This window comes from Vulpes lagopus, chromosome 2 (genome assembly GCF_018345385.1).
Source record: "Vulpes lagopus strain Blue_001 chromosome 2, ASM1834538v1, whole genome shotgun sequence".
NCBI classification, from domain to species: Eukaryota; Metazoa; Chordata; class Mammalia; order Carnivora; family Canidae; genus Vulpes; species Vulpes lagopus.
In genome coordinates, this window is record NC_054825.1 from 67,217,670 (window position 1) to 67,229,598 (window position 11,929).

Here is an 11,929-nt window from a genome sequence, read left to right on the forward strand (position 1 = left end):
ACTCTGAGACAAGGGTTGATGTGGCTTAAAGGCGGCTCTACCTTTGTTTTCAGATGTGGATGAGTGTGAAGGAAACCATCGCTGCCAGCACGGCTGCCAGAACATCATCGGAGGCTACAGGTGCAGCTGCCCCCAGGGCTATCTCCAGCACTACCAATGGAACCAGTGTGTTGGCAAGTAGTTTTTCCTTGTTACTAAGACAAATCACTACTGGCTCCTGTGAGTCAAAATAGTGCTTTCTTTCTGAAAACTTTAAACTTGTCATTAAATCAACAGATAGTCATTTAAAATTGCCCCAACCTGGTTGAAACCAGAGAGTTATAGCCTTTGCAAAATAGTAAACTGAGGAGAAAAAAATGATAAAAAATACTTTGAGAATATTGGAAATGAAATGCCCGTAGAATTCCTTCACTCTCAGTACCCCTGACACCCCTGCTCTTCTGCTGCATGTAGTCACTGGCCTACACTGGAGTTCTCTTCACATGAGGGCCAACAGAGTTCCTACCTCTAACTGAAAAATATCAGCCAGCCAAAGGCTATTTTGAGTGACTTTTGGCCTGCAGACAGAGAAGTCCCATTCAGCTCTACACACCTTTTGGGGCAGAGTGCAAGCAGCACACATGGCAAGTTTGTTCAGGTTGCTGAAAATTCTTTTGAAAATTAAGGGAGACCCACAGATTCATTAAATTGAAATTATGTCATTTTTGATTCCATAATGTCATGGGAAAGTCAGTCTTAGAGTGCATCAGAGAATCCAAGCACTCTGAGTTTAGAGGGACCTCAGATCCATCTAGCCCAAGCTCTTAGTTTTACTATAAAAACCTGAAATCCCAAGGAAGAAAATTAATCTGTCCTTAATCCTGGTTGTGGCACACCTGGAGCTAGAACCCCAGATTCTTAACTTCCTGATTTAGGACTGCCTTTCAAGTGTCATGTTCACTCTTTTTTTTTTTTTTTCATTCAAGTATCTACGCCACGGTGAAGCTCGTGCTCAGATAACCTGTTCTAGCTGCCACACACCTGGGTATAGAGCCCTCCTTAGCAAAGACACAAGGATTACCACTTCCTGGGTGCTGCTCCACTGCTCAGTGCTTCGCTTTATTCCAAATGAAGATGCATTTTGTGTGTTTTCATTTATCAAAACTGCATCTCTCTCATTTGGTTTGATACTTTTCAAGACACAGTTTTGTAGGAGTGAGTAGGATTGGCTAAAATGATGTCAGCGCTGGGAAAGTTTAGACTACACAACTTGCTGACCAGCCCTCCTTTCCTCTTCTTACCTTCAGTCTGGGGATAGTGGAGATGGACAGGTCATGTCCTCATTGCCCGGAGATTCTACTTTGGCCCCTTGAAGATCATCCCCCAGCTGGGTGTTCTAGAATAAATTAAGAAGTTGGAAGAGGCTTAGGGGTTTTTGATGCCTGAGAGATACTAGCCCAAACTGTGCTCATAACTCTTAAGAATTATAGCTATCCAAAATGAGTGTTGCCTTGGGCCAGAATGGCTTTCCTGAGCCATGCAGAGCAGAGCAGATCTTTTGGACCAGACGTCTCTGGATTCTCAGTCCTGGGCAGCCAGAATTTCACTCTTAGAAGATGGATGGGTTTGGGGGTCAGGGGCCACTGGATCTCATTGTTTTGTAGAAAATATCAAGCTTGCAGCTGCAGTTGGAGTTGAGCCAGAGAAAATTTGTAAAGAAAGCCCATCCTACATTCTGGAATTCTCCTAGCGGTCCTCTTCACACCATAGCTAACACATGCTCTGCAAGCCTAATGCTGTAGCCTTTGATTTAAGAGGACAGAGTTGATAGGTTTCAGTCTGCTTCTAAGGAGGGTTTTTTGGAGAATCTAATGTTTCAATAAAATTAAAATGTCTCTCTTTATAAAAAGGACAAAACCCTCCCCAATTTTTTAAAGATTTTATTTATTCATGAGAGACAAACAGAGAGGCAGAGACATAGGCAGAGCGGGAAGCAGGCTCCCTGCGGGGAGCCTGATGCTGGACTTAATCCCAGGACCCCGGAATCATGACCTGAGCCAAAGGCAGACGCTCAACCCTGAGCCACCCAGGTGTCCCAACCCTCCCCAATTTTAAGTACTGACTGAGAGTAAAAGATTTTGGAGTACAGAAAAATTGCTCCGGGAGCCATTTGCTCTGGAGTGCACAGGATGAAAATGGTCAGAATAGGGCAAAGCGTGTGAAACAAATCGTGTTTGCACATTGATGAGCAGGATAAGTGCACAGACTCTTTTCAAGCTGTAAACATTGAACATTTGCCAATTTCTTATCTTAATCCCTGCTCTGCTTGACCCCAGCTCTCTCATGCCGATAAGCAAGTTTAATTTAAACTTTGTTAGATTCTCAGAGAGTTTAGAAAAAAAAAAAAGTAAAATAGAAAAGAATGTGAAAGGGGAGGGGAGAGTTCTTGACTGGGATGGATATTTATAGTAATGCAGATAGATGCCCAAAGCTAGAAAGAGCCTTAGAGATTATCTAGTCTGACCTCATTCCTGAAATATAAATCTTTCCCTAACCTCCCCAGTTATCCGAGTTTGACTTGAATACCATCTGGAAGGGCATTCTTTTTCTTCCAAGAAAGCCCAAATTTTGTATAGAAAAACTTTAATTCTTAGAAACATTTTTTTTTTCATAGAAAATTACCTGCCCCCCCCCTTCTAAACATTGGTCCTATTTTTGTCCTTTGGAACAATATGGAATGAACCTAAGTTTTATATTGATGGGTCTTATCCTACATATACAGACATGGGCTGCCTTAGAGGTTTATCTATCAGAGTCCCAGCAGGAAACCGATGGCTGAGTCCAGTTAAAAGCACAGGATGAAGGAGAAGAGCCTGTTGATGCTCCATACAGGTCAGCTTCTGGGAGCTGAGGGTGGGTGAAAAGTCAGGAGATAGACATGGAGGGGCAAGGAGAAGATATCCAGCCCAGGGATAGTCTTTCCACCAAAGGAAGCACCCTCAGCTCCTCATTCATTCTTTGGTGCCCATGATCTCCATTAGATCTATCACATGTTTCATTTCTGCCTTAAAGTAAGGGGAAAAGAACAAAGGCAGTGGCATATTTAATTATTTCTGTAGGATCCTGAAGTCTAAATGACCTTGGGTGGACACTTGAGAGTCCTTGGATATAAAGGATCCTCAAACAGACCTGTCACTAGGCACTGACTATAGCAGGCAGTTCAGTGAATGGCTTTCTTATTGTGTATTTATTCCTTCCACATGGGAAAGAAGGAGGGAAGGAGAGATCAGAAAAGGAGAGAGAGGGAAAGAGGGAGGAAAGGAAGGAAGGGAGGGAGGAAAGAAGGAAGAATATTATACATATGCAAGCACCCTGCCCCCACCATTTTTACCCACCTGTTCTTCTAATTTAAGAACAGGTATTTTCGGGGTGTCTGGGTGGCTCAGTTGGTTAAGCATCCAACTCTTGGTCTCAGCTCAGGTCTTGATCTGAGTCATGAGTTCAAGCCCCACATTGGGCTCCATGCTGGGCATGGAGCCTACAGAAGGAAGGAGGAAAGGGAAAGGGAAAAGAAAAGTACAGATGTTTTCTTAGAAACAGTTTTGTTTTTTATAAATGAATCAAAAAAGGTGAAACCAACTAAAAGACAAAGGAAGTACCAGTTTAAATGGTGCAGAGTCTCTTGAGAGACACTGACAAAAAGGCAAACACATGGCTTCTGCCATCAGACAGACCTTGGGTGTGCATCTCTGCTCAGCTGCTGCTGTTGGGAGATTTCAGAGAGGCTCCCAGGGCCTTACTTTCATCATCTGTAAAACAGGGATTATAATACCTACTGCCCGTGTTTGTTGGAAAGGTTGAGTAATGAATGGGAAGCACCTCATACTCTGTCGTGCAATGGTCATCTAACAAACATTAGTTACAAAAATGAAATAAATAAAAGTTAGTTACATTTTCCCTCCCCCTTCCATTGGCGGTGTTTGCTCAGTGAAGGTAAGGCCAATGGATGTGCATTCAAATGAATATATGCTTGAAAATGGGCTTTGGCAACTAAGGAATGTTTTACCAGCAAGCTTCCAACCTGTCCTACGAAGGCAGGCCTACAAAAATATATTAGAGATTTCAAAAAGGTATAATTTAGAAATAGCGAGATACTCAAGGTTTTCTCCCTCAAGTTGATTTTTTATAGTTCGATTTCTTTTTCCTGCTTTTTACTGTCAGACTTGGCAGGTGCCTACGGGTAGCCAGTCCTGCAGCATCTGTCTCTATTGTGGGTTTTTTCCAATTATTGCTCGTGAAGTCTGCACTGAATCTCTTCCAGCCATACTTTGCTTTAGACACGGCCCAGACACTCTGGGCAGGAGGCTGGTTTGGATAAGGGGGGGCCCATTCAGAGATGGGAGCAGACATACCAGAAGGCACTATTCATCCCCAGGACAAGCACCTGGGGGCTTTTGCAGATTTTTGCAAAGGAAGTGCAAGTGGGGCAGACACTTCCTGCAGGATGTCAGCCCTTGCCAGCCCTGCACATCCTGAAAAAGGACTGGGAAAGCAGCCTCTAGGAGTATGGTTGGTCTCTGCTTTGGAGATTGTCGTCCCGTTCACGGAGAGCTGGAAGGCTCCTTCCCTCCCATCCCGAACCTTGAACCTTAGCTCCAAACGAGATCCACGTGCTTCACAGAAGGCTCATGTGGAGCGGAACATACTAGTGTTGGCTTCAAATGAGACCTGGAATTTGTCGGTCCTTGGCATGCCATCCTCTAATGCACTCCACCTGGTACATTTGACCTCATCGACCACGTTTGCTCACCACGTGGCAAGAGGCCACATCCATTTCCACATCTCTCTCTCTCTCTCTCTCTCTCTCTCTCTCTCGTCCCTCTCCCCACCCCAGCCACCTCGGCCTGCCCTACCTTCCTGAGAGTGCTAGCTGAGGGCCAGCTGGCTGGCAGTCCCTGATGGAAATGCCTGGCTGGTGTCACACATGCCGTGTGTTCTGGTTTTCCCTGCAGATGAAAATGAATGCCTCAGCGCACACATTTGTGGAGGAGCCTCCTGTCACAACACCCTGGGCAGCTACAAGTGCATGTGCCCCGCCGGCTTCCAGTACGAACAGTTCAGTGGAGGGTGCCAAGACATCAACGAATGTGGCTCTGCACAAGCCCCCTGCAGCTATGGATGCTCCAATACTGAGGGTGGCTACCTGTGTGGCTGTCCGCCTGGTTACTTCCGAATAGGCCAGGGGTAAGCGCTTCTCTTCCTGTTTGTGGCTAAAGGCTCTCTTGCTCCTGATTTCCTGAAGTATATGTAATTCCCAGTGACCCATCCTAGTTGAGGAAAACCATGCTTTTTATAATCCTAGAGTGCATTTGGTTAGCTCTGCAATGGTTTTAGGCTATTTCATGTGAAAGGAGGCATCAAGATTTCTGGAAATTCATGGACTATGAAACTAATTGTAAATACCTTGATATATGTTTCTCTTTCTCATTCTCTTAATCTTCTTGTTGAAAATTGATTTCTCCAAAATGCAGGGGCCGACCCATGCCAAAACTGGACTCACACTGCACACTGCTGATCCCCCTCTTCTCCTGGGGCAAGCAGGATTCTGACTTGACATGAAATGCCTTCTCATCCTTCTACTCTTAGAATAAATCACAAAGATACCTGGTTTTTAAAATATATCTTATACCTCAGACTTAAGTTTACATTAAGAACTACTCAAAGAGCATGAAATATGAGAGTTAAAATAATTATGGTCTTCTCTAGGTAGAATACTTCACCACATTGTATGTGTGAGTGTTGGGGAAGGGAAGAGACATTTTTATTTTACTCAGTAATTTGAAAGTTTAGTGGCGAGTTTTCAAATATAGGTCTTCTTTCCCCTCTGAATTCATCTAGACTTGATGTCCATGTAGTTTTGTCTGTCCTGTTAAGGATTTCAATTTTTACCTTTTTCATTAGGAACACACAGACATGAAATATACATGCACACGTATGCAACCACACATACACATATATACAACCCACAAAATCACGTATTCCATAGTACAGGTACATGTATATATCAAGTTAATTTAATTTAGTGGCCTTTGATTTCTTGACACACAAACCTCAAGTGATTCATTTTGGGTCCATATAGGCTTGAAGGTAAAAGAATGTTTCATGGGAAGCACACAGAATGCCAGCAATAGGACACAAATTCCCAGATGTTTGTGTCTGGCTCTCAGTAGACTCATTCTTTATAATTTGAATGCCAGAACCATTTTCCCAGCAAAAATTGTGACACTCCAAACTGGCTTCTGGCCAGTGGGACTTTGTAGTCACACTTCTTGTAAGTGCTGTTCAAGGGATACGAAAATACTGGAAAGGAGTTCTGAGAAAAGAAGCAAAGCATACAAATTTGAGGTTTTCCTTCTAATAACTTAATCATTATGTGAATGTATACATACACACATGATGAGCATTCATCATTTCATCCATTTTATTGTTTTTGCATGTTTCATGCTACAAGATGAAAGAAGAGGAAAGGAAATGTATTGGGCTCTGGCTGGATTGCAGAAAATAGTAGGAGCCCATATATTGCTGAAAACACAAAAAAGATTCTACTTAAAAAAAAAGATTCTGCTTATTGGCATTATATTTTGAATCTTAAGGGCATAAAGGAAAATGGGTTATAAGAAAATAGGCCAACTAATATAGAAAAAGAGAGATATTTGGTCTTCATTATGACCTATTAATAGAAATCTAACCATTTGTAACCGTTTGGGCTTCTTTATAAATCACTAGAGTGGACCCTGCCCCAAAATAAAGACTTTTAGGATCATTCAGATATTTCAACACATTTTGAAAGAGGAGCCTGGTAAATACATTCCAAGAGGCCTATGAAATAGTAAGCAGAATAACAAAACAAGGTACTTGTGAAACATGCAAGCCTCCCTCTGTAATTTGGCTTTGATAACTGAAAGGCAAAGAAAAACAGCTGAACTAGTTCTCTCTTGGGCATGGGTTTGTTTATCCAGCCTCACATGAGTCAGAGCCAATGGCCCTAGTGGTTTTGAATGACTTGAAACAATTTCCCACAGTTGGGCAAGCTCTGATACATGCATCTTACACATTACACATCTTTACAGTTTGTGTCTAAGTCAACTTCAGTTCTACCTAGAACTTTATATTTTCAGTACCTTCAGCCATAGTGAGTGGTCAAATAGAAGAAATTGCTCAGAAGCTGGAGTGATGAAAGCTGATGATTGTGGTTGTGGAAAGGGAGGCAGCAGTGATGGGGTCAGTGAAGCAGGAAGAGGGCAAGGAGCTCAATAGTAGTGGCTCATACCTTTCTCACTTTCTGGTTCATAAAAAGAAGACGTTTTCCTTTAACCTTCCAATTCACATGGGCTCCCTCACCCCCCATTATTCCCCTGTTTCCACTCCATGTCCCCTCTCTGGCATAAGGACAGCAAATACCTGCCACAGTCGGGTTCAGAAATGAAGGGGAATATCAATATGTGACACAGGACCTTGAGAGATAGTAGAAAGAAATCAGCCAACCCCAGGAACTGGGACTCAGAACCTAAACACAGAGGACTTTATGTGGCTATCAGAACCAGCGTATCACCTAATGAACAAGAATCAATGGCTAAATGTCACTAGGTGGGGGTCCATGCTTCACCAGAACTCTTGTACCTCCTCCCATATCTCCCAGTTCTAATGAAAAAGGGCTGTGTTCCTCCCTTCCTCTATAGGCACTGTGTTTCTGGAATTGGCATGGGCCGAGGAGGCTCGGAGCCACCTGCCAGTGGTGAAATGGATGACAATTCTCTCTCCCCGGAGGCTTGCTATGAGTGTAAGATCAATGGCTACCCCAAACGAGGCAGGAAACGGAGAAGTGCAAACGAAACAGATGCCTCCAACATTGAGGTGGGTCAGAAGGTGGTTTCTCCTGATGTCTTCTGTTGCAGAAGAGCTTTCCAGATTCCTGTGGTTTCCTCCAAGGATGTTCCAAAGTGTGAAAAAGCTCCCTGGGGAGAAAATCCAGACATTCCCTGAGCTCTAGGCTACATTTTACAAGAGTCTGTGGGACTCTCTGGAGTTTCTTGCTGCTTTTAGGGAGTGGCCACTCGAAGGTTTTCACATACTTGCTCATTTCCTCTGTCTCGCCAAAGAGAAAGTCAAACACCCACCCAAAGTCTGCTGAAAGGAAAGGTCTGAGCTCCAGGACAGCAAGTGGGCAGAATAGTGAAGTGACATAGTGCTCTATCCATAGGGACGCCAAGTTCTGAAAGCTAGAGGCTCCTCTACTGAAAAGAGCCATGTGGAGTGTGAGGGAACTTGGATTCTAGACAAAAACAACATGGGAGCTCAAGCAGCCTGGTTTTCTTTGCCTACGGCTGCTACAGCCTTTCAGTCAACTCAGAAAGGCACAGATATTCACCCAGACCTCTGGCTCCAGGCCCAGAGAATCCTGCACATGTGGTCCCAGAGAGGCAAGCAAGAAGCCAGGTGAAAAGCATTGAATATTAGCAGATCATCAAAGTCAGGAAGTAGGTTCATAGGCGTGTCCTTCAGAGGGGATGCTTTTGCGTCAGTGAACAAAATTGAAATAGACTGGTTCTTTCTTAGCATCGGTTGCTTCAACCCATCCACTGTGGTTTGGGAAATGAGATAAGTCTACGGAAAGAAAATAGTCTATGAAAACAGTGGTTTTCGAACTTGAGCATGCATCAGAATCATCTGGAAGACTTGTTAAAATGGATTGCTGGGAGACACCCCCAGGGTTTCTGATTCAGTAGGTCTCAGGGGGCACCAGGAATCCTGTGTTTCTAACAGATTCCCAGGTGATGCTTATGGTCCAGGGAGCACACTTTGAGACCCACTACATGAGAAGACCTCCAGCTAACTACTTGACTTCCAAACTTGACATCAATTAAATAGTTTTTTTAATATTATAAGCATGTGCCAACTTAATGGATTTGTGACTTAAACAGTGTTTTATGAGAATAGGCATTTTTGACACGGTGTATACAACCTGAGCAGAACGTGGTATTAGCCTGAGATTCGAGTCACTTTTTCTTTAAGATGAGAAATGAGTGGCATATTTACCTTTAACCCATTGCCATGTGTCTTTCCAGGACCAGCCTGAGAGAGATACCAATGTGAGTCTTGCAAGTTGGGACATTGAGAAGACAGCCGTGTTCGCGTTTAATATTTCCCACATCAGTAACAAGGTCCGAATCCTAGAGCTCCTCCCGGCCCTGACGACTCTGACAAATCACAACAAATACTTGATTGAATCTGGAAATGAAAATGGCTTCTTTAAAATCAACCAAAAGGAAGGGATCAGCTACCTCCACTTCACCAAGAAGAAGCCAGTGGCTGGAACCTATTCATTACAAATCAGTAGTACTCCACTTTATAAAAAGAAAGAACTTAATCAGCTAGAAGATAAATATGACAAAGACTACCTCAGTGGTGAACTGGGTGATAATCTGAAGATGAAAATTCAGATTTTGCTTCATTAATTCACCATACAGAGACCAAATAATTAAAAAAACAAAGATAGATAGGTAGAACGGATTTTTCCCCCAATCAGAATCTTCATATCATAGGTACAATCTTTCACCAAATAAATTTCTATAAATTAGCACTATTCTTGTATTACAAAAAGCAAGGTACAGGTGACTACCCTAGTTCAAAACAACCACTTTCTCAGGCTTCTGTGTGTAGCTGAGCTACCTTGTCATATGTGTTGATTCTTGAAAACTGGGACACGTATTTGCATTGGGGGTCAGCCCTTCACGCTGACGCGCCAGCCTTCTAGCAGATGTATAGGAATGTGCTTTCAATCGGTGGACTGTCTTATTTTTTCAAATTTTTAAACTTTGCTTCTCCAAACACGAGTACTAGGTTGGCCAATTATAATATCTATTTGGTGCTAGTAAATTCTCAAACTAGATTTATAAATGCACTGTAATATTTACACAACTTAGAAACCAAATTACAAGTATTCAGTTCAAATACTTCATTAATTTCAATCAACCAAAGTTAGTTCAGTAGCTTATCTCAGTTATGAGTATAATACATTACATGTAAATTAAGTGTGTGTATACTGTAATCGTGCTATTTTTTATCATTGAAACATGTATAAACTAGAATAATAATGCCCTTAATGTGAGGGTTTGTAATGGTGCTTATTAAGACCAAAGACTTGTTAAATGTATACACCAAGTGGTAAGGAAATTTCTGTGACTGGCCCACACGTGCATGGAGGTCTGGGAGGACCAAGAACCAGCCTCAGCAGCCAGAGGATCACCAGTGCATCCTTCATCACACCTGTGCAATATGCCAAGACTACCCTCGGTCATTCCTATCAACAAGGGGTCCATGTCATAAATGTCACAATAAAACAGTCTCTCTTTTTTTTAGTGTACCCTTGGCTTTGTGTTCTTGCATGGATGTGGGATTTGAGGGGGGCATTCTGGAGGCGAAATAATGTTTCTCAAGCTTAGATGATCCTGGGCATGGTAGTCACCGCTTCAGAAGGTACCAGACGAATAACCGCTAGCAGAAAAATTATATTTGAGTTAGTCCTTGTTCTATTCACTAGAAACACTGGAGTACTTCTCACCAGGAAGAAACTGACATTGTAGCATCATTTCTAAAACACGACCTAATTAATCCTGTGATTTTTAGACCACTAGATTTAAGTATCTTAAGATCCCAAGTTTGGTCATTGTCTTAGACCACATGTATTTCATTATAAAAGATTGATCATGCCCTCTCCCCACACACACAGTGTTGGCAAACCTTAGGTGCTCCATCCTTTTCCCCCCTGAACATCTGTTGTTAGGGCTAGTCTAATGACAAAAGGAGAATCCCCAATTGAATGGGTTCTAGCTCTTGTTTTTTGACTGTCCTGATTTCAAAATGCTGTTTTAAATGCAATATTGAATCCTGAACAGTTAAGCTCACTGAACTGATATGAAATAATTCCTATAATCCCCAAGGACAGTAAGGTGAGGGGTGGTGAAAATAAAGGTGAAATTCATTTGCTGCACGAAGGGGGAAGAAACGATACAGAACAAAGGAAAAGTCCTCTCAACATCTTCAAAAAACCACATTAAAGACAATAGAGTATGTGTGTTCCATCTTATTCCAGAAGACAAAACTCAGTTGCAATGAAGTTGACCTTAACACACACCTTCCTCACTATTGAGCTAGCCACTGAGGGACAGGTTTCCTGTGATGTGGTGAGCTGTCACTCTTTAGAGGGCTCCAGTCTAGGCATAATGGCAGTCAGTGGACAAGATGCTTTCTTCTACCTAACAGGCCATGAATATCTTGAAGGTTTTTTTTGTATCTCTGATTTTGCCATCCAAAAAATCTTGCTCGTAATAGGTGCTAAATAGAAATGAATCAAATGACTATTTTGGAAGCAATTTGTACCTTGGTTAGGAAGTGAAATATGACTCAAAATTTCCTTGTAACTCTGTGCCTGTGGGTCTGCGATAGATGTGTACTAAAGTTGTTAGAAAAGAATATATAGCATATGGTAAACAACAGTTTGCATTCGGAAAACGTCTTTGATAATTTAACCAAAACTGCATTATATTCAATAATGGATTCTCTTTATAACAAACAACAGAAGAATATAGAGTTGGCACATGGTAGATCACTTTGATATTTTTAATAGTCTCAGTCTGGATTTTATTTATTTCAGAGCCAACAATTTTCAACAGCATATTTTCCATGTTTCTGTCTGTAACAAAACATTTTCCTCATTGTTCCATTGTAAATATTCCTCTTGTTGGAACCCCTTTTGAATCCTGAGATTTAAACCTGTACCTTTTTAATTGTCTGTGACCTTTCAATTTTACTTTCAGTGGTTGACGAACTTGGTTCTGTAAATCTCTCAGAAGCTTGAAAACGTCTCGTCTCTACCCCCCAGCCCATTCCA

At 42.2% G+C, this 11,929-nt stretch overlaps 1 protein-coding gene across 2 annotated transcripts in view; it reads left to right on the forward strand.

The window, feature by feature from the left end:
* The window catches only part of FBN1 (fibrillin 1), a 227,453-nt gene extending 217,051 nt beyond the window's left edge, over nucleotides 1-10,402 (forward strand). For both annotated transcript variants that reach the window (XM_041743578.1, XM_041743577.1), the window contains exons 63-66: nucleotides 54-173; nucleotides 4,992-5,223; nucleotides 7,719-7,893; nucleotides 9,105-10,402. In XM_041743578.1, coding sequence (XP_041599512.1) covers nucleotides 54-173; nucleotides 4,992-5,223; nucleotides 7,719-7,893; nucleotides 9,105-9,494 — 917 coding nt within the window. In that variant the 3' untranslated portion in view covers nucleotides 9,495-10,402. The remainder of the gene's footprint in view (nucleotides 1-53; nucleotides 174-4,991; nucleotides 5,224-7,718; nucleotides 7,894-9,104) is intronic.
* The last annotated feature ends 1,527 nt before the right edge of the window (nucleotides 10,403-11,929 follow it).